Source organism: Panicum hallii, chromosome 8 (genome assembly GCF_002211085.1).
Source record: "Panicum hallii strain FIL2 chromosome 8, PHallii_v3.1, whole genome shotgun sequence".
NCBI classification, from domain to species: Eukaryota; Viridiplantae; Streptophyta; class Magnoliopsida; order Poales; family Poaceae; genus Panicum; species Panicum hallii.
In genome coordinates this window covers 1,111,957-1,138,025 of record NC_038049.1, presented here as the reverse complement: position 1 = coordinate 1,138,025, position 26,069 = coordinate 1,111,957, and the positions used below count along the sequence as shown (strand labels likewise).

General features: G+C 47.5%; 3 protein-coding genes and 1 non-coding gene across 9 annotated transcripts; 3 read left to right on the top strand and 1 right to left on the bottom strand.

Annotated features, from left to right (window-relative positions):
- Positions 1-617: 617 nt before the first annotated feature.
- On the top strand, positions 618-3,325 carry LOC112902822. 3 transcript variants are annotated; one of them, XR_003230674.1, is made up of 3 exons: positions 618-870; positions 1,029-2,466; positions 2,828-3,325. XR_003230674.1 is itself a non-coding variant. In XM_025972000.1 (2 exons), the coding sequence occupies exon 2, from the start codon at positions 1,035-1,037 to the stop codon at positions 2,268-2,270; it is 1,236 nt and encodes a 411-aa protein (XP_025827785.1). In that variant the 5' UTR covers positions 619-866; positions 1,029-1,034; the 3' UTR covers positions 2,271-2,482. The 3 variants fall into 3 exon arrangements, 1 of the variants encoding a protein (XP_025827785.1); XR_003230673.1 differs by having other exon boundaries at positions 619-866; XM_025972000.1 differs by lacking the exon at positions 2,828-3,325 and having other exon boundaries at positions 619-866; positions 1,029-2,482.
- A 2,798-nt stretch (positions 3,326-6,123) lies between these two features.
- Positions 6,124-9,478, bottom strand: LOC112903425. 4 transcript variants are annotated; one of them, XM_025972691.1, is made up of 3 exons: positions 8,729-9,478; positions 7,631-7,731; positions 6,124-7,467 (listed from the first exon to the last, which is right to left on the bottom strand). In XM_025972691.1, exons 1-3 carry the CDS (start codon positions 8,961-8,963, stop codon positions 6,229-6,231), a joined length of 1,575 nt encoding a protein of 524 aa, XP_025828476.1. In that variant the 5' UTR covers positions 8,964-9,478; the 3' UTR covers positions 6,124-6,228. The 4 variants fall into 4 exon arrangements, with proteins under 4 accessions (XP_025828476.1, XP_025828477.1, XP_025828478.1 ...); XM_025972692.1 differs by having other exon boundaries at positions 7,631-7,719; XM_025972693.1 differs by lacking the exon at positions 8,729-9,478 and adding an exon at positions 7,866-8,047.
- Positions 9,479-20,408: 10,930 nt separating this feature from the next.
- Positions 20,409-20,481, top strand: TRNAA-UGC. Its single transcript has one exon. It is a non-coding gene; the product is annotated as a tRNA-Ala (tRNA).
- LOC112901919 lies at positions 20,463-24,226 on the top strand. The gene is made up of 8 exons (XM_025970788.1): positions 20,463-21,140; positions 21,403-21,471; positions 21,579-21,635; positions 21,745-21,822; positions 22,251-22,640; positions 22,730-22,867; positions 22,983-23,216; positions 23,653-24,226. The coding sequence occupies exons 1-8, from the start codon at positions 20,670-20,672 to the stop codon at positions 24,040-24,042; spliced, it is 1,827 nt and encodes a 608-aa protein (XP_025826573.1). The 5' UTR covers positions 20,463-20,669; the 3' UTR covers positions 24,043-24,226.
- The last annotated feature ends 1,843 nt before the right edge of the window (positions 24,227-26,069 follow it).

Genomic DNA, 26,069 nt, shown 5'->3' with positions numbered 1-26,069 from the left:
AAGGTCCTCCCCCCCCCCCCCCCCGCGGTCTCGGTGATGCTTCACTCCAGCGTCGTCAACGAGCTCGTGGAGGTGGAGTCCGGCTTCGCCGGCTCCTGTGTAGGAGTCCGCGTGGTCTGCCATTGCGTCGTCTTGGTGAGGCGGCGGTGCCAGCGACGCGCTTCGTCAACCACGCAGCGACAGTTGTGGGCTTTGTGGCTGGATGGAGAGTGGATCGAGTTCGGGCTTCCTTCGACGCGAGTCGACAGCGAGCTTCGATCCAAGGTCGGAGGGGCTCGGGGTGCGTCCCCGGCTGATGCTTCTTCTACGGTGGTTTCAACCCGGCCACGGCATCGGGTGTTTACTGCGGCTCGCTTCAAAGCCTTCTGGCTATGGGGCTCCTCCAGATCTGGGTGGCGTTGGGTGTCCCCGACGCCGATGACGGTCGGCGGCGGAGGTCGTCGATGTGGGTGGAGTGTACGGTGGCCATGGTTTTTGGTGATTTTCTTTTTTTTCTAGGGGCTTCCATGCATTTTCGCCAGTACAACTGTCTCTGTATCCTGTACGTTCATGTCTGTATGCGTATGCGTCATTTTATGTTTTTCTTGTCTATTAATACAGATACGTATTACAAAAGAAAAACATGCCCCAGCTTCGTAGCTTGTAGATAGATCTGCTAGATTTTCTTCATCTTTGATCGAAAGCCAAATTCTTTTCTTTCTTCTCTGTATACCTTTATTATCTGTGATATTTGTTAGGCTTTTGATGCCATCTTGTTTTTTGAAGGCACCGCTGCAGGCTGTTGGATCGATTGCGAGAAAGGACGCAAGATAAAAAGTGCAGTCGACTTGATAGTCCAATCTGTTTGCTGCTGCCTGCTGTTTGTGGTAGGTACTCTTCCTTCCTCTCCATCCTCGTAATCGCCTCAAATCGAGGAAATCTCTGTAGCGATTCTCTAAAATCGTTGAGATTGACTCTAAACAAGGTCTTTTTCCCAACATCTTTGTAATGATTCTTTCCTTTTTTTTCTTCGTTTTGATGTGTTGAAGTTGACGATGGGAGGTCTCTCGCGGCGGTTTCTGAATCTGGTCATGGACAACCGCATCCGTGGGGTTAGATCGCTGCGCTGCATCGACCTCACGCGCCAGCAGTTCTTCAACACAACCATACCTGCACTGTCACCGAACGGAAAGGGATCTGGATCAGAAGGACCGCAAGACGCTCCCACCTCTCGGGAGACTGTGGCTGTTGCTGGCAGCCAGAGGAACAAACAGGTGGCGGGGGACACCTTAAAGATGGAGAAGATTCGGCTTCCCAGCCCAAGCTTCAGCATCCGTGGCTTTACTTCAGATCTGAGCGACCAACTGATGCACTTCTTCCCGATTGCGGATCGCAGAGTGGTTTGTGTGGACCAGTTGGGGCGTGGTGTCCTCCTGGAGGCAGACACAGGAAACGTGGTGATCATGCCCCCTCTCCACAAGCCCAAGTTGACGCCCATCTCCCTCTCTGTTCCCAGCCCTGATTTGGATGACCATGACGGTGGCATCCGCAGCAAACTTTTTGTCATGGAGAGGATTCTCAAACCAGAGCCAAGCAGCATGGAGCAGACGTATCAGTTCGAGGCCTTTGTCTACCGCAGGCCGGGCCCAACCTTCTTCTACAAGTGCTGGCACTGCCAACTCCTTCCGTCGCTGCCATATGTCCATAGCACCAAGCAGTGGCACAGCTTCCCACAGATCAGCTCCTATGCTGTGGTCAACGGTGGCTCTGAGATTTGCATATCCGTCGAAGGTCTTGGGACCTATTGCCTTAACACGACGAGCTACACATGGACTGAAGTCGGCAAGTGGACGCTACCCTTCAATGGCAAGGTTGAGTATGTACCTGAGCTGAAGCTCTGGTTTGGCATTTCTGCCAGTGACCAGACCTTGGCTGCTGCTGACCTCTCTGCAATGGACTCCCAGCCACAGCTACTGGGTAGGTGGAAGGAGCTTGACCTGCCAGAGGAATGGAAGGAATGCAAGGATTCTCAACTTATCAATCTGGGGTCTGGCAAGTTCTGCATCGTGAGGTTCTTACACACTACGACTGCCAAGGGTGACATCAGTGATGAATTAATTGACCAGAATCTTGCTGTCCTGACCGGTGTGGAGGTGGCGCTGCATGCACACCGTAGCAATGCCAATGCAAGTGCCAATAAGGGCAGTGGAAGAGTGGAACTCAAATTTTCAAATCACAAATCTAGACGTTACAAGTCTAATAGCAGCAATGGTATCTCAGCAGTGTTCTGAACAGTTCCAGAGCTGGGCTTACAAGACCGTTTTTATGCATCATGTTTAGTATGGTAATTTTGGCACTCAAGACTTTTAAGAGAGTGTGGCGTCGTTTCTAGTTCAAGTATGACATTAAAGTGTTTTCTAGTACCTGTGTTGTCCATTCCGTACTGTATTGTGATGTTGGCTCCTGCCTGCCCATGTTGATTCTAAGGTATCTTAATTAAGTATCTGCAGTCTTAATTTATGTTCTTGCATGCGATTGTAAAATTCATGTTCTTGGCTCGACTTCACAAAAGTGCATTTTCATCATTCCGGTGAGGTCCACACGGGCCATGATCTCTTGTCGCCTGATTGGTTGCTTTCGAGCTCGCACAATGTGCTAATTTTCACTGCTAATGATACAATTATTATATGATCAGTATATGTATTGAGTGATAGTATTAATGTATGTTAAAGAGTATTAAGCCATAATAAGATGAGTTAGGGACTGTCGTAGTACAATCATGCAAAATAAATATTATAGGTATGAATATTTTGATAATTTTGACCTTCTGCACCATGTCTCCATGCAGGCAACCAAACATCTCGTCCTGGGAGCTCAATAAGTAATATCTCCAACTTATCTTTATACTTAACTATCTCCAACTTGGATTACTCCCGAGGGAATGCTGGGAAATTGAATACCAGCAAATTCAAATGATATGAGCTAAATTAAATTTCGCTTAAATTTGTCATGCGACAAAGCTTGGTCGGGGTGTTCCTATTGCAGCTTTGTTGCACACCAAGACATAGTATTTACATATGGAAGTTCTCAACTGCTGATATGCAGCAAGGGATGTGTGTTTTAATTAACAATCTGTTTTTGTCTATTAGTTTATGGCTTCATTTGGATTTTTGTGTAGTCCATGGCTGGGATTTACAGAAGTCAGATGGTTTGTCATTATTGATCTGTTGTGAGTCACCTATAGCTGTCTAGTGACCATCTGCATGATCTCATTAATTTGAGCACCATTAATACATCTTACTACTTTATCTATTTCTCAATGGACAATAACCCTTTCCGCCAGCCGGTTGTAGGTAGCAAGTGCATCTTATTCCTTGATTAATGAACATTTGGGAATTGGGATGGAAGTATATCTAAGACCAGTCCCAACGCAAGATGGGATCCTTACTTTAACGTGTGAGGCCTATCTCCCCTTCATTTTAAGGGTGGAGTTCAGATTGTAATTTCTGATATTATTTGCATTCTAATTGTATAATAGGATTGTATTGGAGCAATAGATGGCACACACGTGCGAGCCTCTATTCCTAAATATAAGGAGGCTTCCTTTCGTAGTAGAAAGAGTTATGCTACTCAAAATATCATGGCAGCTGTAGATTTTAATCTTCAATTCACATTTATCTTGGCCGGTTGGGAGGGGACAGCCCATGACGCTCAGTCTTACGGATGCTTTAGAGAGGGAAAATGGTCTTCGTGTTCCTGAAGGTAAAATAAAACTTGTGTAGCTTATTATTTTAGTCATGAAATTTAATACCTAGTGTAGCTTACATACATATCCCTTGTATGCTAGGCAAGTTCTACCTAGTTGATGCCGGATATGGAGTCAAACATGGATTTCTACCCCCTTTTCGTGGTGTTCGGTACCACTTGAATGAGTGGGGCAACAATTCTGTGCAAAATGAGAAGGAATTATTCAATCATAGGCACTCATATTTGAGAGTCATAGTTGAGCGGGCATTTGGTTCATTGAAGAGGAGATTTAAAATTCTTGATGATGCTACACCATTCTATCCTTTCTCTACACAAGTAGAAATTATGGTTGCTTGTTGTACAATTGGGTTATACAAGATGGAGGTGATGACTTTATCACTGCTGAGAGTGAGGAATTGCCTACCATTAATCATCAAACATCTTCTCATGGACAAGCAGCAGAGCATGCCTTTATGTTTAACTTCAAGCAGAAACTTGCCAATGCCATGTGGGAAGACTATCATGCAAATAATATATGATTGTTATATATTTCTTTTAATGTGCCTTTCACTTGTATGGACACGTAGAACATGTATCTTTTCTTTGTATGCACATATATCTTTTATTTGCATGCACATGTATGTCGCTGAAATATGGACATGTACTTTGGCAAACTTGCTGAAATATGGATATGTACTTTGGCAAACTATCTTTCTGAATTTAATGTATCTGTTGTCATGATTCAGTGTATGGTGATGGATTGTGTCAATGGACTCCAACTCAGTCCACATTTATGCTCACCTTTCTTATCAACATTGTAGCTGATGGCACTAAGATCTCTACCGGCTTCAAGAAAGTTCATCTCAACGCTTGTGCTAAGGCTCTCAACAATCACTTTAAACTCACAAGGACAGGTGATCAAGTTAGTAATCACTTGAATACATGGAAGAATAAGTACGCTAGGATCAACTATCTTAAGAATTTGAGTGCTGCTCTTTGGGATGAAGATGAATTCATTGTTTCTCTGGATCATGACCACTACAAAGGACATATGGCGGTATGAATTTCACTATCCTTTTATATTTGATATCACTATATGCTGGATATTGTATTTAATTAGTGTTGCACTCACTGTTAGGATAAAAAATAAGGCTGATGATTAATATTTGAACCAGCCTCTTCCATAATATGGTTTTCTAGTTACAATCTTTGGTAATAGTATTACTACCCGTCAGTATGCAAAGAGCTCTAATGAATCAATTGGGAATGATAAAAGTGAAGGTGTGAGCAATGGGGCTGATGGCATTGCAGAAAGTAATGGGCTAAACCATGGTATTGGTAAAAGTGTTGTCAATGATGATATATCTTCATCAGCTAGGCCAGCTAATAGAGCCAAGACTAATAATACCGGGAGAAAGACTGATTGCTTGGTTGAGGCATTTGATCGTGGCAGGTAAAGGCTAGCAAAGGCAACAGAGAAAGCAAGCAATGCTTTACCAAATGGTTTGTTTGAAGCCGTGGACAGTCTTCTAGGTTTTAAGCTTCACCACAAGTCTGATACTATCATTACTTGGTTAGGCATCCTAATGATGCCCATGCTTTCGTGAATCTACCATTCGATTGGAAGCTATCGTGATTTTCGAATTTTGTTAGTGAAAACTTCTATTCGATTGGAAGCTATCGTGGTTTTCGAGATTTGTTAGTGAGAACTTCTAACTTGTGGGTTATGATTAGTGTCATGGTGGCTGCTGTCCTTATGTTGGTTAGTCTAGTTATTTTGGTTGACTTAAATTTGATATATGTCATGGTGATATAAACTCATATATGCGTCGTACTTTTACCTGTGTCATTGAACAATACACTTGGGATTAATTCTATATATTATATCATGTTGAAACTCTACCTGTGTCATTGAACAATACATTTGGAATTAATTATATATATTATATCATATTGAAACTCAGTTTTTGGAATTAATTCTATATATTATATCATATTGAAACTCAGTTATGTTGCATAAATATATGGACATGTATTATAGTATAATACATTTTAACTAAAATATGGTGGTAAGCTCACCCTAAGAAAGAGGAGGTAACCACACTTACTTGCTCTCCAACCAAACACAGAACGGAATAGTTCTTAAATATGGTGATAAGCTCACCCAAGAAAGAGAAGGTAACCACAACCAAACACATAATGAAATAATGGAATAGTTCTGCTCTAGCGCACTCTTCAACTAAACAAAAAATGGAACGGCTCCATTCTGCTTACCAAACATAGAACGGAGCGGCTTGATTCTTAAAAATTGGAATGGAACCATTCAGTTAGCTCCCCAACCAAACACAGAACCATTCTATTTTAGTTGGCTCCCCAACTAAACACATCCTAAAAAACATCCTAAAAAGAACTGACTACCTGTCTCTTGCAAAGAGGTCCCACAATTATTCAGGCATACATAATGGATAGAAAAGGGAGTTTTGATATAAGCCTCGAAATCATTCAGAACGCTGATTCAATGGTACCATCGCTGCCAAAACACATGTGGTACCAAGATTTGTGCTTGATCATCTGGAGTTCCACTTTCCCTTTGCTGCCGTTGCCACTGACATCATTGTCACGCCGCACCACCTCCACCCCAGTCAAGACAACGAAGTATTCCTCATATACCTCGCCAAAGGCTAAAGAAGTCCGGGTGTAGAAGAATCTCACGATGCAAAACCTGCCAAAGCCCAAGTTAACAAGCTGAGGATGTCGTGCTGCCAGCCATTGTTCGGGTGGGTCAAATTCCATCCCAACAGTCACCAGTAGTGTCTGGGAACCCATGGCGGAGAGGTCAGCAGCAACCAAAGTCCGGTCCTTGCGAGAGATGCCAAACCAGAGCTTCAACTCGGGAACATACTCAACCTTGCCACGGAAGGGTAGAGCGCACTCTCCCAATTGGCTCCATGTGTGGAGCACCGTGTCCAAGCTGTAAGTGCCAGCACCCTCCGCGGATATGCGTATCTGGGTGCTGCTGCCACTGCCACCATTGACCACTGCATATGAGCTGATCTTGGGGGGCCAGCTGCGACTGTACTTGGGGTCACGGACGAACGGCGGTGGCGGAAGGAGCAGGTGGTGACAAGGATTGGTGGACGCTGTCATTGTAGGCTTCCGGCAGACAAAGGCCTCGAACTGACTGCTCAGCTGCCCGCTGTATCTCACCTCATCGTTAGGAGCACTTTCCAAGACGAAGAGACTGCCTTCCACATCATCATGGTTGTCCGCAGCAGCATCGCTGGGGATGAAGATGGAGATCGGCCGCCGCTTGGGCCTCTGGAGAATGGGCATGATGTCCACTTGGCGCATGTTAGCATCGAAGATTATGGTCCACCCAGAGCGGTCAGTGCAGAACACCTTGTGACCTGCAAGCGGGATGCATTCTATATCCCATCCTTTGCTCGTGGCTGAGCTACAGATGCTGAAGCTTGGGCTGGGAAGTCGAATCTCCTCCATCTTTAAGGTGTCCCCCGCAACCTGTTTGTTCCCCCGGTTGTCAGCAACAGCCGCAGTCTCCCGAGAGGTGGGAGCGTCTTGCAGTCCTGATCCAGATCCCTTTCCGTTCGGTGACTGTGCAGGTATGGTTGTGTTGAAGAGGTGATGGCGCGTGAGGTCGATGCAGCGCAGCGATCTAACCCCACGGATGCGGTTGTCCATGACCAGATTCAGAAACCGCCGCGAGAGACCTCCCATCGTCAACTTCAACACATCAAAACAAAGAAAAAAACAGGAAAGAATCATTACAAAGATGTGGGGAAAAAGACCTTGTTTAGAGTCAATCTCAACGATTTTAGAGAATCGCTACAGAGATTTCCTCGATTTGAGGCGATTACGAGGATGGAGAGGAAGGAAGAGTACCTACCACAAACAGCAGGCAGCAGCAAACAGATTGGACTACCAAGTCCATTGCACTTTCTATCTCGCGTCCTTTCTCGCAATCGATCCAGCAGCCTGCAGCGGTGCCTTCAAAAAACAAGATGGCATCAAAAGCCTAACAAATATCACAGATAACAAAGGTATACAGAGAAGAAAGAAAAGAATTTGGCTTTCGATCAAAGATGAAGAAGATGAAGCAGATCTATCTACAAGCTACGAACCTGGGGCGCGTATTTCTTTTATAATACGTATCTGTAATAATAGACAAGGAAAACATACAATGACGCATACGCATACAGACACAAACGTACAGGATACAGAGACAGTTGTACTGGCAAAAATGCACGGAAGCCCCTAGAAAAAAAAAGAAAATCACCAAAAATCATGGCCACCGTACACTCCACCCACACTGACGACCGCCGCCGCCGACCGTCATCGGCGTCGGGGACACCCAACGCCACCCAGATCTGGCGGAGCCCCATAGCCAGAAGGCTTTGAAGCGAGCCGCAGTAAACACCCGACACCGCGGCCGGGTTGAAACCACCGTAGAAGAAGCATCGGCCGGGGACGCACCCCGAGCCCCTCCGACCTTGGATCGAAGCTCGCCGTCGACTCGCGTCGAAGGAAGCCCGAACTCGATCCACTCTCCATCCAGCCACAAAGCCCATAACTGTCGCTGCCTGGTTGACGAAGCGCGTCGCCGGCACCGCCGCCTCACCAAGGCGACGCAACGGCAGACCACGCGGACTCCTACACAGGAGCCGGCGAAGCCGGACTCCACCTCCACGGGCTCGTCGACGACGCCGGAGTGAAGCATCACCGAGACGGGGGGGAGCCCGGGAGGACCTTATTCCTTGACGTCGCCGCCGCCGCCAACGCCTCGACGCCGCCGCCGGAAACCTAACCCTAGAACTACTAGGATCACCACCACCGACCGGGAGAAGCACAGCGGTCTCCACCACCTCGCGAAGCCTAGAGGGCCATCGGAGGCGAGGAAGACCGCCGGCCCCGCCGGCGGAGACCGGAGCGCTCGCTTTGGCCTCCCTCAAACAGTAACTGGACGAGAGATGGTGATTTTTCCTACCTGGGGCGCGTTGGAGAAAATGAAGCAGATCTAAAAGCATGTTCAGCCGTGCGCTCGCGCCGCCGGCCGCAGGTGCTTGGGCTGCTGGTTGCTGCGACGCTAAGAGGAAGAGGAGGGGGCGTTGGGCTCTGGAGTACAAAGGCCGGAACAAGTGAAAGGAATTCTGGGCCTGGCATGGCCGCGCGGCACGGGTGGAGGCAAGCCTGAGCTCAGCTGCCGTCGCTGGACGGACCATGGTGCGTCGACGAAGGAGCTCGGCCTCACGAGCGAGATTCGGCGTGGGCGGCCTCCGGCAGGGGCCGATGGCGCGGCATGGCCGGCTTGGCCGAGCTCCGCGTGATGCTCTCCGAAGGTAGGCGGGCGGAGCTCGGCCTCGGCGCCGCCGCGGCTGTTGGCGTGGGGGCGAGGTGGGGTTCGGCGGCCGGTGCAGGCGGAGGCGAGGAGGAGCGCGGGGGGCGGCGCATGAGGAATTCGGGCGCTCGGCCGCCGCCCGCCGAAGCAGCAGAGTCCGCGTGATGCTCTTACGGGGATTGATTCTTTACCGTTCACTAGTGCTGAATACATTTGCATATTCATTACTTTTTAGGCTGATCCAAAGCGAGGTGGGAGCAGCAGCAGATTTGTTCTTCCCTATCCCATTTGTACGAGTCTGTACCATCAGTGACGGGAGCGAGGTGGTCCTCGCCGCCGCCGCGAGCGGGCAGGGCGGAGCGGATGAAAGAAGAGTGCGGCAGGGGAAAGCTGGGAGGGAGGCTGAGAGAGGATGGCTTGACTATAATTTTTTATTTTCTGAAGATCAGTCTTAAAGACAATTAATGGACGAGCTATTTTTTACATTACTAGATCCGGATTCACGGGGAGCGTTCCCGTCCATCAATGGAGGGCGGAAGAGAGGAGGCGTCCGCGGAGAGTGGTCAGACTCAGAGGACCTCAATCCTACCAACAATGGCGGCAGTGAGAGAGGAGACAAGGGGGAAGGAGGAGGAGGGGACCTTTTCCCTTGCATCAATGGTGGGAACGTGCTAGAGCTCATCCGGTAAAGCTCCTATGGTCCTGCTTGTGAATGGTAAGTGAACTTTTCTACGAGCCTTTGCGATTTGCAGATCTAGTTCCCCTTGCTTTGAGTCTTGGATCAAGTTGCTATGTTTGTAGAATCAAAGCATGGGCGCAATATCGATGAAGCACGCAGGGGCTCTAAGCCTATCTCCAGCGATATCCTCCAAATCCCATCCCCTATTTCCATCCTCCATATCAACTTCATTCTCTATACCAAATTTTACTCCAACAACGTCCTCTATTTCCATCCTCTATACCCCACAATCTTTTTTTTATCATTTCCTCCCCTGCCCGCCGCCGCGCGCCTCGCCCGCCCCCCGCCGCCGCGCGCCTCCCCCGCCCGCGCGCCGCGCGCCTCCCCTGCTCCCCGCCGCGCGCCTCCTCCTCCACCGCCCGCCCTCCGCGCCTCCTCCTCCCCCGCCCGCCGCCGCCGCACGTCTCCCCCGCCCGCCGCCGCGCGCCTCCTCCTCCACCGCCCGCCTTCCGCGCCTCCTCCTCCCCCGCCCGCCGCCGCGCGCCTCCCCTGCCCCCCGCGCGCCGCCTCCCCCTCCACCGCCCGCCCTCCGCGCCTCCTCCTCCACCGCCCGCCGCCGCGCGCCTCCCCTGCCCCCTGCGCGCCGCCTCCCCCTCCACCGCCCGCCCTCCGCGCCTCCTCCTCCACCGCCCGCCCTCCGCGCCTCCTCCTCCCCCGCCCGCCGCCGCCGCGCGCCTCCCCCGCCCTCCGCGCCCTGCCCCTGCCCGCCGCCCTCCGCGCCCTTCCCGCGCCGCCCCTGCCCCGCCGCCCGCGCCCTGCCCCTGCCCGCCGCCGCGCGCCTCCCCCGCCCTCCGCGCCCTGCCCCTGCCCGCCGCCCTCCGCGCCCTTCCCGCGCCGCCCCTGCCCCGCCGCCCGCGCCCTGCCCCTGCCCGCCGCGCCGGGATGGAGGACGCGCTCGTGGCCTCCTTCTGTGCGGGACGGAGACCTCATGCCCCATTTTACCAGACGCGATGAAGGATACCGCTAGAGTGGTACAGGCGGCACAGTATCCTCTATGTTAGAGAACAGGATGGTTTACAGGAGGCCGGTGGAGACAGCCTAAGTTGTTATCCTTTCATGGATCCTGCATTTTTCATTTTCACCCAGTGGAACCCACAGTTCATCAATTTTAGATTAGAAATGACCAGCATTTTATTCAGATGATAGTTTCCTGACACTTGACGGTTTATTGTTTGTGGTCCGTGTGCACCCTTCGGAGTAAAATTTTTCGCCATTCGACAGTGACTCAATTGATTTTTTTTCCCCTTCGGTGGTAACTTAAGTTAGCTTTTATCCTTCGAAATAAGCTGTTTTTTTAACCCTTCGGAGGAAGTACCTTCGGCTGGAATCACATCCGAAGCTCCTAACCAGGAGTCAGGCTGTCAAGAAGAGAATCCATCTCGTCACTCACATAAGAAGCCCAGTAACATGGACTGGCGTGCTAACCCACCTGCGCGTTAACATGAGACCTTCGGTACAAGGCACTTGCTTGGACCGAGGGATGTGCTCTCGTAGATGCTGCAGCCCTTGTTTGTCTCCATAATTAATATTTATTGTTTGTTTCCCGGCTAACGTAATGTTTCAATATTAGCTTCGTTTTTCACAGCAATGGAGCATTGCTTTGAGGCACCGAAGCATTCGTTGGAGTGGCCCTTGCATTTACTATTTTATTTCTACAATTTTCGTGCTGAAGTCTCTACATATTCTATTAATCACAAGCTTTTGCAGATAAATTTATCTCTAATCTTTAATTATTCGTTAACATGAATGATTCATGGTCGTCGTTTCATATCAACAACGGTCTTCGTTTGAGGCACCAAGATGCTTCATTTCAGGCTTCCATTATGTTTGGCACCGAAGTTAGATGCTCAATTTTTTACCGAAGAGATAAGGCACCAAACTGGCCCATGATGCTGACTTCGCCAGCTTTGGCCCAACGCCTCAGAACTTTGGCCCGTGGCGCGCGCGGCCACCTTCGGTCCGTGATACGTGACCCCAACTTCGGCCCGCGGCGTGTCCCGCCCGTCAGAGCTGTGTATATGGGAACGTACATATGGCATATTTTTACTAGCATACGGGATGAGATATGACCCACGCTCTACATATGTTGTAACTACTCGTAGCCTAATAGAACGACTCCGACAGTAGTAAAACTAGTCGGATACAGTAGGAAACTACTAGAAAAGCACTCGGATAGGACTCTATGGCATGTATCCGATTAGGATTTCCATGTAACCTGTCCCCCGAGACTATATAAGGGCGGATAGGGTGATCTCGGTGACACCTTACTTACAAATTCACCACCTCGGGGGCTATCCCTCGGTGGACATGGCGGTAAAGCACCGACAGCCGGCGCGCCAGTTAGGGGTGTTCATCGAGCACCCACTGGAGAACTTGATGGCATCTCTCAGCTTCACCAGCACCGTGCTCGACGAGGGCACAATCTTCTTCTTTGGCTTCTGGATCTGCGTCGCCAACCTGATGATTACTCCAAGTCGTTTTCGAGTAATCATCCGAGTTTAACCATAACATCTAAGTTGCAATGCCGTTTCGCGTACTGGAAGGATCTAGAACCCTCCGACTTACTCGAATTCGACTTCCGTCTTGTGGCACAATCCACCCTTCGGCGTATCGATCCCAAGGAACTGGAAATTTTCAACTACTCGGCTCAACATCGATGCGCTGCCGCGACGACCTCGACTACTCGACTCGCGCCGCAGTCACGACTGCCTCGACAAATCGGCAGCGCCAACGACAACTTCAACAACTCGTCTCGAAACTAGTCGGGAACGAGCCGCAAACTACTCGGTGACTAGCTCCGCTCGGTCAACAACTAGTCGGAATCAATTCCGACTAGTTGGCTCCATCGATAAATCGCTCACAGATCAAAATCGGTTTGAGACGGTTCAACCAGGACCCTCTCCGTATTGGAAGAGGGTTTTGATCATCTACCACCACTCGAAGAAGGAGGAGCCACCGCGCATCGGGGGCTATTGCTTCCGACAACTAATCGGATTCAGCTACTCATGTGATCCGTGGTCTGGTAAGCGGATCAGATTGGTTGGGCAGGTTTGGGCATCGGAAGGGCATAAAACCCTCCAGATCCTCCAAATCAAGTCCACCACGATTCGTTGCCACACCCGAGAAACTCCCTTTTCAAGAAGGCAGACCCCTCCCCCCATCTAACGACGAAGACGAGAGCCAGGCGGTGCGGAGTACCAAATGCTTTGCCCCCAATCGAGAAATATTCATGATTCACGCCGATGAGAACCGTGAAGGCCTAGAGCGGGTCCAGTTAAACGACTACGACGACTACCTCCTTGATCCACTCGACGAAGATGTGGACGTAACAATGGACAGTGAATCCTCATCCAACATCAAGGTGGAAGCTGCATATAACATCAAGAAGGAACGCCGCAGGCTCATCAATGCGAAGCGCGCCCAACGCAGGCTCCGCGCTGTCAAGACGAACCAGCAGGGGAGCGGTAACCTCCGCGACTGCTCCACGGGCAACCTTCATGCCATCATTAATGCTGGCAGAGACGCCCGCAATATCATTATTGCCAAGCAGCAGGAGCGTGAAGAAGTGGAAGCCTACAACCCCATCCGCTATCAACTCCCTCTCGACTACTTGAAGACTACTCGGAAGCGCAAGCCAGAAGCCGTGGAACAATCCACCGGTAGAAGACTCCCAGATCAAAGAAACGATTCGAGGAAACCCTTCACGGGCAATGACCATGCCACCCGAAGAGCAAGCATTCTGCGTTTGAATGTCAAGCCCTTCGGAGGGCCCTTGGAGCTCCGCCAAGTCTACGAAGAAAGGCGACGGGACTGCCTGACTAATGATTTACTCATAAATTAATTACCCGGCTTAAGGATGTTGTACCCGGCTCAAGGAGATTTTCTGAGGATCTTTTAGGTTTTAGGTTTTGTGTTTGTTTGAACCAATGGTTTCATTTTTTATTATCATTACAAAAGCATACAACCATCCATTCATTCATTCGTCATTCATCTCATACATGCAATCATTACAATCACATTGCATTGCATGGAAGCGTACAGCTGAAAGTGCTCACGCTAAAAACTCTCTCGTGTAAGAGGCCGAAAAGCCATGGAGCCGAGAGGGTCCATGGAATGAAAAAACCAAACCCTCTCAAACGAAAAACTATCGGCGCCGCGGAGCTCGAGCGGCTCCGCTGCATGGGCGAAGGAGAAGTGGGTCGGGGCAAAGGGAATCGCTTAGGCGCATCAGGCACCGGGCACGCGTAGGCACTCCATCCCATATAAAACGATTTCCTTAAGTCCCACACGCATCTCTCGATGCGACCAGACAAATATACGGTTGCGAATGTAAGAAGCACCACCACGTACTAGTGGGAACATGCAGAGAACATGGGTGTTTCTCTAGTGCTGGAGTGGCCGGAGCAAAAGGGCCTCAGGCATATGGCCGACCTGTTACTGTTATGTGTAGTGAACATGCATGCATGACACCATGAGATCTGGTAAGATAATTCACTTTAAATTTGACTAGTTATAATACACTTTTTCTCTTTGACTAGCTACTTTTTCTCGAGCTGGTCGGATCTAATCCAAGCATGCAGACGCCTAAATGTTCGATAGTTCAGACATCCGCGTACGATTTCCGTCCTGCATTCTCTCACTCTCTCGAATCACACAATATTGTCGTCAGGTTAGGTTATCTGGTCAAATGCTTAGTTCAGACATCTGTGTGCAGGTGAACGTCTTCTCCGCCGCCTCTGCCAGGACCGGCTAGCGCTGTTCATTCAACAACGGGCCGCTTATTGGAAACAACGAGGCAAGTTCCGGGCAAGTAAAGAAGGTGACTCCAACACCAAATTCTTCCATGCGCGAGCGAGCCACCCAGCGCTTGCGCCATGCCACGCACGCTGCAAAGGTAGCCGTATCTATTCCTGCTGGTAGCTGATGTCCTGCAGTGCATGATCAAAGCCAGTGGCACGGTGCGACACCCTTGCCCGGTGCTCCACAGTACGCGGACGACACACTGCTGCTGGTCCGGGCCGCCACTGAGGACATCATCTGCCTCAGACAGATCCTTGACTCCTCGGCAGCCGCGGGCTAGAAGATCAACTACCACAAAAGCACCGCTGTCCCCATGAATGTTCCAGAAACCAATGCAAGCTTCGCCGGCTGCTTGGAACACTGCAGTGCCAGCGCGCCTCCTTCCCACAAGTTTATCTCGGGCTCCCGCTCTCTAATACCAAGCTCAACTTGGCGGCCTTCACAACCCTGATAGCCAAAGTGGACAGACATTTTATCCGGATGGAAAGCTTTGCTTCTAAACCATGCTGGCCGCCTTGTACTGTGCAAGCACTTTGTCAGCGCAGAAGAGCCTTCCTATGGTCGGGCCAAGATACAACCACTGGTGCCCAATGCCTGATCGCGTGGGAGAAAGCGTGCCGGTCCAAAACAGAAGGCGGCCTGGGTATCAAACAAATTACAGTACAAAATGCATGCCTGCTTCTCAAGCTCTTACGCCGGCTCCATCATCCAGCTGGATCCTCCTGTGCCTCCTGGTCCTGGGCGCACTGACCTCCACTTACTCCCTTGTCCCTTCACGGGGATGTCGTAGGCGCGCACTAGGATGCTCTCCGCTCCCTCCTCCCAGCCTACCGTCAGCTAACAAGTGTCACTTCTCGTAATGGCGCCGCCACTGCGTTCTGGGAGGACACCTGGTCCGGCGACAAGCCGCTGTACACGATCTTCCCGGCCCTATATAGCCACGTGGCACCGCACAATGCCTCTCTTCAGGACGTGGTGCGGCGCGGTGTGCGCGACTTTCTGGTCGCACGCCTAACGCCCGAAGGATCGGCAGAGCTGATTGCTGTCCAAGGCAATCTGAACGGCTGGCTACCACAGGATGAATGAACCCGATGACCGCCGCTGCATCTTTCAGACGACTCATCACTAGCAAAATCTACAAGCTGGCAACTGGCACCGACGCGACCTGCGCCTTCTACAACTTCGTTTGGCGCAGCTATGCCCCTCCGAAGGTGAAGTTCTTTGCCTGGCTGCTCCTCCGAAATCGCATTCAGTGCATAGCAAACCTGAAGGACACAGATGGCTGCGAGCTCTGTAATGGTGCCAGTGAAACGGCGGACCACCTCATCACGCAATGCCCTTTCGCTCGATCCTTCTGGCGCCACATCGGCTGGAACCCCGACACGATACCGGCAGTGGCACAGCTTTGGACCGTCACGCCCCAAGGATGCCCCTGCTCGCTCTCTGCCCACCGTGATCCTTCTCTGCTGCTGGCTTCTATGGAAGCACAGGCATGGCGTCGTCTTCCGGAACCAAACCCCGAGCCTTCATCACCTGCTGCTCGCATGCCAATCCGAAGCTCATCTCTGGCGCTGGCGCTTCCCAACTCAACTACGGCCTGAAATTGAACACTGGAGCTCCGTCTTCCTCATGTAACTGCTCTACCCAACCTATGGTTGTAAGCCTTCTGCAGTCCTTGTACTGCCTGTAACTGCACCTCGCGCAAACACCTCCGTCACCGGCTAGCCGGCATCAATGGAAATCATTCAGGTGGGGACTAATCGTGCCCCCCGGTGTTTCCTCAAAAAAAAAAAATGCTTAGTACTATGGTCAGTTCAGACGGAGTTCTCTGAATGCCGACGGTGTGAAGTTCATCTGACTCTGACTAATATTTGTACATATCCAGCGGCGGGGCCGTATAAACTGAAGGAGTTTCTAGCTATCACTCAATTCAGTTAAGCCGCGCCTTAATTTGTCATGTGATCAAATCATACGCTCGCTTCTTGGACTACGGTGGGGATAGCTGAGAATCTTATTTGGTTGTGCGTACAATAATACCGAAGCTTCAGATTCAGATCGGCAATGCGAGCGATGTACGGCCAGTAGGTCACATATATCCAATACGCAGATATATAGCAACATGCTCGCTCCTTAATTTGTAACGGCGGCAGCAGCAGCAGCAGTGTATTCTGAACTTACTCTGGAGCAAGTTTGGCCAACAACATATATACCCAACATTCCACTATAGTTCAATTCCTAATGAGGTAATGCTAATTAAATTCTACCTATACTGTCTCAGCTCTGAAGATGGTTATTGCTACATACTGGTCTGAGGACAGTTCATGTGAACTTACTAATTAAACTAGTAGCACATATAGACGACCATGTATAGTGAAAATGTCAACAATTCGAGTAAACAATGCATTGCCAACTAACCAACTACAAGTAGTCTACAAGTGCGTCTCCACATGGAATGGAAGAGGTGCTGGCCAAGGACCATCTGTCTCTCTACTCCCCAGATTTGACCTTGCCGAGCTCCTTCTTCCTTCTGCTACTCGATCTGCAATCATTGAAACATTCATTCTTGGCCCGTTTCCTCTTGGACCACAGTGGTAGATGGCATACTCGATCAACTAGTTTACAAATTTCTAATAATCGATGCTGCCACATGCTGTTTAACATACAGTACTGGACGGCTGCAAATGAGATGACACTTGCTTATTTATATATAGGATCTTGACTGGAATGGTAGAATCAAATTAATCCCTTAATCTAGACAGTATAGGTGAAATCATACGACATGACCGAGATAGATTTTGACAGCCATGTGTGCAGGTAAGTAAAAGGACGAAGATAAATTATTATGAAACTAACTGTAGCCCAAAACTAAACAAAAAATGGGGACGTATCTCAATTTTGGTAGAGCACTAATAATCAATGCATCTATCTTTCAGTATTGCACGTTAATCTCCGGTTAGTTGGTTAAGAAAAACTCTCGATAGTTTTATTTAATTTTGCCCTATAAATCCAAAAAAACTTGGGGATGTAGCTCAATTGGTAGAGCACTGAATCTTGCATGTTAGAGGCACGGGGTTCGATTCCTCGCATCTCCAATTATTAGAAACATTCACAATGGTTCAGTTAATTAATTAATTAATCTTCAAGCTAAGGATAGCTAGCATTCATGTCACCAGAACCGGCCCACTAAAATCTAGGCGAGGGCTGCAAAATCTGAGGCCCATCGAAGCCCAGAGGCAACTCTTCTTCCACAGCGGAGCTAGAACGTGGTGAGATCATCGCCCTGCCCAGGCTTTGCAGGTCAGGTGTTTTGAACTTTTGATAGGATGGAACCTTCTCGTCCAAATTGTTCTCGAGAACCTAAGGAAGAGAGAGGAAGCATACAGCTGATGATGCATCGCCAGCCTTTCTGTGCTCTGCACGGCACGGGCTTGATGATGATGCCCCTGTTTGTTGTTGGCTGTTGCCCATCCTGCACCTCAACACACAATACCTGAGCATATCTATATCTCTTTCCTGATACGGTTTCCATAAATCAAGGAGGGTAGTCTTGATTATATTGGTTAAATCAATCAATGAATCTACGTACTACGCCTGAACATCTGACGCTATCATCTACTATGCAGATCAACATGTAGAGGTTGATCTATGCAAAATAAAGCTACAGGATTCGACGCACCCCTAGCATCTCCAAAGAAATACGTAGTTTCTTCTTTAATCTCTCTTCCATGCAAAAAATATAAAATCTTTATATTATGAAAGCAAACAAAAGTTGGGGATGTAGCTCAACCGGTAGAGCATTAATCTATGCATAATAAGGGTATGGGGTTCAACTCCTCGCATCTCTAACAAAAAATTGATTTTATTTTATTTATCTTCCATATATCTATAGAAAAGATATAAAATGTTCATTCTGCAAAACCAATGAAAAGTTGGGGATGTAGCTCAACCGGTAGAGCATTAATCTATGCATGATAAAGGTACGGGATTCAACTCCTCGCATCTCCAACAAAAAATTGATTTTATTTTATTTATCTTCCATATATCTATAGAAAAGATATAAAATGTTCATTCTGCAAAACCAATGGAAAGTTGGGGATGTAGCTCAACTGGTAGAGCGTTAATCTATGCATGATAAAGGTACAGGGTTCAACTCCTCGCATCTCCAACAAAAAATTGATTTTATTTTATTTATCTTCCATATATCTATAGAAAAGATATAAAATGTTCATTCTGCAAAACCAATGGAAAGTTGGGGATGTAGCTCAACTGGTAGAGCGTTAATCTATGCATGATAAAGGTACGGGGTTCAACTCCTTGCATCTCCAACAAAAAATTGATTTTATTTTATTTATCTTCCATATATCTATAGAAAAGATATAAAATGTTCATTCTGCAAAACCAATGGAAAGTTGGGGATGTAGCTCAACTGGTAGAGCGTTAATCTATGCATGATAAAGGTACGGGGTTCAACTCCTCGCATCTCCAATAAAAAATTGATTTTATTTTATTTATCTTCCATATATCTATAGAAAAGATATAAAATGTTCATTCTGCGAAACCAATGGAAAGTTGGGGATGTAGCTCAACTGGTAGAGCGTTAATCTATGCATGATAAAGGTACGGGGTTCAACTCCTCGCATCTCCAACAAAAAATTGATTTTATTTTATTTATCTTCCATATATCTATAGAAAAGATATAAAATGTTCATTCTGCGAAAACTAATGGAAAGTTGGGGATGTAGCTCAGCTGGTAGAGCGTTAATCTATGCATGATAAAGGTACGGGGTTCAACTCCTCGCATCTTCAAGAGTTTTTTTTTCTAATTTCTCTTCCATGCATGATATAAAGGTATAACGTTCAACAAGATTAAGTTTTTTTCTTTAATTTGTTTCCCAAAGAAGATGGTGAGAATTTGTGATTACCACCTATTCTTAGGACGTGCAACCGTTTTTTGTAGTGAACCTTGTAAATCACTACTCCTGACTCATGTGCTGGGTGTTTTTTCTAAAAGAAAAAGGTTCTACTATATGTCTCTTAGATATTATCGATTGGATCTGTATCCTTATCCTTCATGGATGTTGTCGGACAAATCGGTGTTAGGAAAGCAACAGTTTGGGTGTGATCCCAAATATCTCATACTATAAAGATTTCATTACGCGTTGTACAAGGAACAATTGAAAAACAAATTTAAAAAGGTCCTGATGAGCAGCGGACGTCCATGTCCTTAGTTTTCCCTTTCTTCCATGGTACTAACAGAGGCAAGAAAAATCATTCGATTCTAAGCTTAAACTATCATTTGGTCCTATTTTATCAGCAAGAAAACACTACTTCGCAACAGCAAGAACAAAATGTTATAAATCTCAGCAGGAATACGGGGCGCACGGCCACGATCCGAAGAAGAATCCTGATGAGGAATTCCAACAAGATCACACCAGACGGTCTAATCCTGCAACATGTACCAATCAAACTAACCACTTCTTTTTCATGAAGAACCGATCAAACTAACTTGATTTGAGGCAGCGGCGGAAGTTCAGCACATGTACAACATCCAAGATGGGACATTTATCGGAGTGCATCCCAGCTTCCAAATTAAAGTAGTGGATTTTCTTTTTTGTTCCATTGACGATGCATATGAGTTGTGGGTGCAAGTAATTAAGTTAGAAGATAAAAATTAAAAATAATTATAATGCGAAGATAACTAAAAAGTAGGGGATGTAGCTCCATTGGTAGAGCACCGTGCACAAAGAATGAACATTCAAGTAAGTTACTGGAATGACTTAAACCACCAAAGGGGATGTAGCTCAAATGGTAGAGCGCTCGCTTTGCATGCGAGAGGCACGGGGTTCGATCCCCCGCATCTCCATTTATTTTTATTTTTATCCGTCTCTCTCCTCCCCGGTGGCCGCCCCCACCGTTCATCCACAGGTGAATGCCACCCACCCCGCCATTACCAGCAGCTTCCCGCCGCTCCACTCCATCCTGCGTTTCCCAACACCCTCGCCGTTTCGTTTCCTCCGCCCGTCGCACCAATCCAGTCAACCACCGTACCCGATGGCGTCGTCGGCGTTCAAGTCCACCACGCGCCGCGACCTCCACGCCTCCTCCTCCTCCACCTCCCGCTCCGACCCGCCCCCGTGCCCACGCCGCTCCCGCTCCCGCAGCGTCAGCGCCGCGCCCCGCGCCCGCGGCCACGAAAGCCTCCAGCTCCAGGAGGACTACGCCAACACCCGCACCAACCCGCTCTTCGACTCCGCGGCCTCTCCCTCCGCCTCCCCATCTCCGCCGCCGGGGACTACTACTAGCGCCGGCGGCGGGGATGTGCCCAGGCGGGGCAGAGGGCGTGAGCCGCTCAAGGGTGGGGGACGCGGCGGCGGTGGGAGAGCGCGGTCTGTGTCCGTCACACCGCAGCGGCGGCACGCTGTCTCTGTGCCGTCGGCGGACGCTGCTGGTGCTGTCGGTGCGAGGAGGGCTTCGCGGCCGCGGTCAGTGGCCGACGACGCACGCCCGTACAGGGGCTCTGAGGTCAGTCTCTGCTTCACATTTCACCACAAAATTTTATCTCCAGAAAAGCTCCCCGCTTTTTCATGACTACGGTTTGCAAAATTTTCTTTGTTTTGCTTTCTGCTATACGATCAGCTAGTACACTAAGTACAGGCCGTGTAGATATGCAGACTAATTGATAGTCAATCTGCATTCTATGTGTATAGCAATCTGAATATAGCTGACTAACTGTTGTCAGGGGATGGCAATTAATCGAAAGTTTTTGTCTTGCTACTTCTGACAGACCGATGCTGAAACCATGGACGTGGCAATGAAATTGCAGTCATGGAGGAGCCGGCATTCGAATTCAGAGGTATGTCAATGGTTCTGAACCCTAGATTGGATGTCTTACGTGTATGGTAACCCTGTGCTTTAAAGAAACTTGAACTCTCAGTTTCTCACAAAGTAAAATCCTCACAGGGCAAGAATAGGGGAATTGATGCAAGCTGTTCATCTCAGGGGTCAACAAACGGAGTGGTATGTAAATAGCTTGTGTACTTTTGTGCTTTGGTCAAATGATGCATGCCATGGGGTTTGCAGCCAACATGAACATGCTAGTGACTAAAAGTGTGTTTATTGCGCAAAGGGTTCTCAACAAATGGATGAAACTGCTCATTCAGAAGCTAGTACTGCTGCTTCCTCAACAGGTCAACATCTTGAGCATGTAAGAACTGGTGAAACACTCGTGTGAAGCTATTGTCTGTCGCAATTCCTTGGTGTAGCTATGAACTTGAGAAAAGATTACTTTTGAAAAGTGATGTTTTCTAAATGGAAGGAGTGGCACATATGCAGTTTTCCTTTGTTTTTTTAGGGCTAGTACAATGGATATTCCAACATGATGCCCACTTATTCTCTGAGTTTGCACCATATTCTCTTTCAATACAATATTGCCAGGTTGAAATGTGTTTTCTAGATATTTCGCTAGTCCCGCTTAATGTTTGCGAAGGAAAAAAGTTTGCCTTCATTTCCAGCTTTTGCTTTGAATTTGGATTTGCTGTTTTTCTCCACTATATTCTGTCTGGACCTTTCATTCATATTTTATTCTCTTGTGCTAAGTTGTTCATGATGCTACTATTTTTCGTTGATCAATAGGCCATTTGGCAGCAGAACAATTCAAACGTCCCAGTGGATCCAGTTCTGGAAATTCCTCCCGAGTTCGATCCAGATTCTGCTGAGTTTATCTTTGACATAAGTGATTATGCAACAGAATACCGAAAGAAAGATGTTGTAGAAATCCCTCTTGAATTTGATACAGATGCCGCTGAGCTGGTTTCTGATACGAGGAACAGTGCAGAAAAACAGCACTGGGAGCAAACGGAAATTCCTCTTGAGTTTGATACAGATGCTTCAGAGCTGGTTTCAGACATATGGCACCATGAATCAAACCAGCAACTGGGTCAATTGGAAGCTTCTCTTGAGTTTGATCCGGACACCTATGAGCTGACTCCTGACATTACAGAATATACAATAAAACTCAAAGAGGTCTGTTAACTGCTGTGCCAACTGTGTTGTGCCTTAAGTTAAATGTAGTCACTACTCATCAATTATAACCCTTTACTGCTTGATTGCAGTCACATGAACGCGCTCGGAAGCTTCGGGCAGATTTGGCAGTTGAAGAGCAGCGGGAACAAGAACTCAGTAGAATGCTGAAGGACATAGTAACAACTCCACAATTTACTGAGACACATAAAAAGCGGCCAAGAAGAAAGGTAACGTACCTGCTAATCCAAACACTAATACAATCCATTTGTTCATGTAAGCTAGAGGTTTGTGTTAATAATATGCAATCTTGATCTTACCTTTATATCTGCTTTGGGATTACAGAGTAGCATAGAAAGGCTGAAAGTTTCGAGGCATTTAGCTGAAGAGGCAATGAATTATTTCGAGGAATGTGTTTCAATTTCAACAATGGATAGCACTGATTTCTCATCACCTGAGGACCCTCAACCAAATTCAATTATGAATGCCCAACCAAAGAGCAATAGTAGATTTTTCCACAAAGGGAGATCAAGCTTTCAAGAACCCCACACTCTAGCTGATCAACATAGCCATCATGAGGTTAGTCAATTAATTTTTCTCTTAGCTTGGAGTTTTGTTGTTCCAGTTGGCTCGTTGCTGTCTTTTAATATGCTCTCATTTGTTGGAAGTGCACAGTAGTATGACCCTGTACTGAGACTCAAATTTGAATTATTCTTGGAATATATTGTGTGCCCTTATTTCGTGATATTATCTCCAGCTTATTGAGTGTTCTGAATCATGGGGAGCACCGCAAAAAATTTCATTATTCTATTTTAGAAGATACATATATCTGGGGGTCATCCTGAAAATGCTACCCTTATATAATAGATTGTCATAAATCATAATAACATTGGTAATTGTTATCCTTCTCTAGTTTATCTTCTGTCTGATGTATAGTTTCAGAGGATATCCTCACCTTGAATTTTTCGTGTTATTTCAGTAAAATGGCATTTTTTTCTCTCTTTGCTTCTCCCAGGATTTGGACAAGCAAACTCAGTGCTCAATTAGCATAACTGGATCTGATGTCTCTGACAATGCTATATTTGTCCACACAAACACCCATGGTTTGAAAGTTAGAAGCAACTCAAATGATGATCTCGATGGCTTCGACACTCCACGGAGCAGAAGTTCCTGTTTTTCTTTCACCCATGAGCCAGTTAAAAATGTGGAAAACTGTAATGTTCAGCAATACCTTGGGAATTTTGGAAGGGGAAACAATAAAGAGTTAAGAGAGACGAGGCCTAGTTATTTTGCTGATGACTATGTCTCTCAGAGAGTTAATCTGGAGTTACTTAAGGATATGTCGACCTTTCAGAATCGAATGGATTATGGAGGGCTTCTTATATGTAACATTAGAACATTCTGACAGTGAACAGAGTAAATAGTGCCCACCGGCTAAATAAGTAAAGTAAATTATCATGATGCAACTGTAAAGAGATTAGTATTGTTCAAGCATTCGCATTGTGAGTGTAACTGTTTCTTTTCTCTTTGGCATATGTGAACGTTTGGCGGTTCTGTAATAATCATACATCCGCTTTTTTTTTTGTTTACTTTGGGAATAATGTATTTAGCACTATAGGAATGGCATACCCACTTTTATTTATATTCTAAAACCAAGTCGATTGGGCTTGTTGTCAACATTGCAAGTCAAAATATGCCATTACCGAGGTTTGGCTTTGTTCGTGCGACGACGTACCATGTTCCCATTTTTCTTTGGAGGAGACGTCATGTTATGATGTTACTAGCTGCTCTCCCTTTTATCGAAGCGAGTACTTTATACACACGTTAGAGTGGTTGGTTCATGTCAGTACTAGATTTGGGCGTTCTTCTGCCCATACCCTCGTAAAAGCTGCAGGCTTGATTTGTGCTATCTTATACCAGCATTATATTCTTATTATTTCCATATCAGTCAGCAGTTGTATGTCCAGGTAAGTTGGAAGCAAACATGTTGCTTCATGACGAGTGAGGTATGAGAAGGAAAGGTTTGGAGTTCCCTTGTCTTCGGTTCAGGAATCTGGCGACCTAAAACTTTTTCACTAGGTAAGCTCTCAGACAGGCAAAAGTATAGATGAGAAACGACGTTAACTGCTAAACTAAACACTCGCCTGATTACGTTAACGTGCTTTGCTTTTGAGCCTTAACACGGCAATGGGGGCATGAGACAGCAGCAGACGGCATGAATGAAAAGGCCCAGGGCCGACGACCCATCCACCACGAAACAACTTAAGGTCCAAGGCCCATACGTGTCAGTTCTAGATTTCGTTCTCGTTTTGCCCATTCCCATAAAAAAACTGAATGCAGGTTTGACTTCTGCTATCTTGTACGCTATTAATTATATTCCTATTACTTCCATCTTAATTAATCAGCCGGGTTATTATATATATATACAAGTATTGGTGAGGATGTTCGTTTAATTAGGACGTGGGCAGATATGATGTAGTTGCAGGTAACTTGCAAGCAAGCAAGCATTCATGCATCATGTTGCTGCATAACGGGTGAGAGATTAGATGAAAGGTTTGGAATTCCCCCGTCTTGGTTCAGGAATCTGGCAACCTAAAACCTTTTTACTTGGCCGACTCAAATGAAAGACGACAGCCACAAAAGTAGATGAGAAACCAGCAGGTCGACAAAAAGTTGGCGTAACAAGCAACACGTTCAAAATTAATACTCGCATTGCTGCACAGGCTGTTCTGTCTTTACTTCTGGGTTTTTGCATTCCTTGGTCTTCAGTATTTCTGGTATGGTTGTACATGTTTCCGAATGTGAACAAGCTTAGCTTGATTCCTTTAGTACAGCTTAACTATTGGTTTCGTTTTTCCCATGCTGGTAGTCATATGTCGCACATCAGTGGCTGACAGTCAGTTATCTGAATTATATTGTTAGTGCACGCTTTGTGCCATGTCAACTTTGGATGGATGGTCCAGTCAGTCAGGCCTGGACAAATCACAGTTGCTTAGCACGAGTATCATGCAAATTTCCCTCCCACTCAGGCCTTGACAAATTTCCCGGGGAGTGGTATTCTCATTTGAATCGAGTGACACATTTTTATCTTTGTCGATCCGCTGTGGTGGATGATTGAGTGATGATTGCAGCTCGGTTCTTGCATTGCATTCAAGGCTCTGCTCTGCTGTGTTCGGACAAGTGTCGCGGACGTTGCAGTTGCAGAGCAGGAGAGGAGGAACCAACGGCTTGGGAGAAGGCAGCGCATGGGAGGGCATGCCATTTGGAGTTGGAGGCCTGCACTGCAGCCGGGCGGCGCAACGTGATTTCCGTCGCCTTGTGCAGCCATGGCTCGGAGCCAGAGGCAGCCGTGTTTATACACATGTTGGCTCCTTCAATTCCGTGCATGCCTTCTCCGGTTGTGGTGCTTAACAAACAAACAAACAAACAAAC

Excerpts from the sequence above, each read along its gene's own strand:
- LOC112902822 (XM_025972000.1), top strand. The coding sequence starts at position 1,035 with ATGGGAGGTCTCTCGCGGCGGTTTCTGAATCTGGTCATGGACAACCGC.
- LOC112903425 (XM_025972691.1), bottom strand. The coding sequence starts at position 8,963 with ATGGTCCGTCCAGCGACGGCAGCTGAGCTCAGGCTTGCCTCCACCCGT. Across the intron at positions 7,732-8,728 it reads TTTTCTCCAACGCGCCCCAG|GCACCGCTGCAGGCTGCTGG; the intron begins GTAGGAAAAATC and ends TGTTTTTTGAAG. Across the intron at positions 7,468-7,630 it reads GCTGCTGCCTGCTGTTTGTG|TTGACGATGGGAGGTCTCTC; the intron begins GTAGGTACTCTT and ends GATGTGTTGAAG.
- LOC112901919 (XM_025970788.1), top strand. The coding sequence starts at position 20,670 with ATGGCGTCGTCGGCGTTCAAGTCCACCACGCGCCGCGACCTCCACGCC. Across the intron at positions 21,472-21,578 it reads GCCGGCATTCGAATTCAGAG|GGCAAGAATAGGGGAATTGA; the intron begins GTATGTCAATGG and ends AAATCCTCACAG. Across the intron at positions 23,217-23,652 it reads ATCAACATAGCCATCATGAG|GATTTGGACAAGCAAACTCA; the intron begins GTTAGTCAATTA and ends TGCTTCTCCCAG.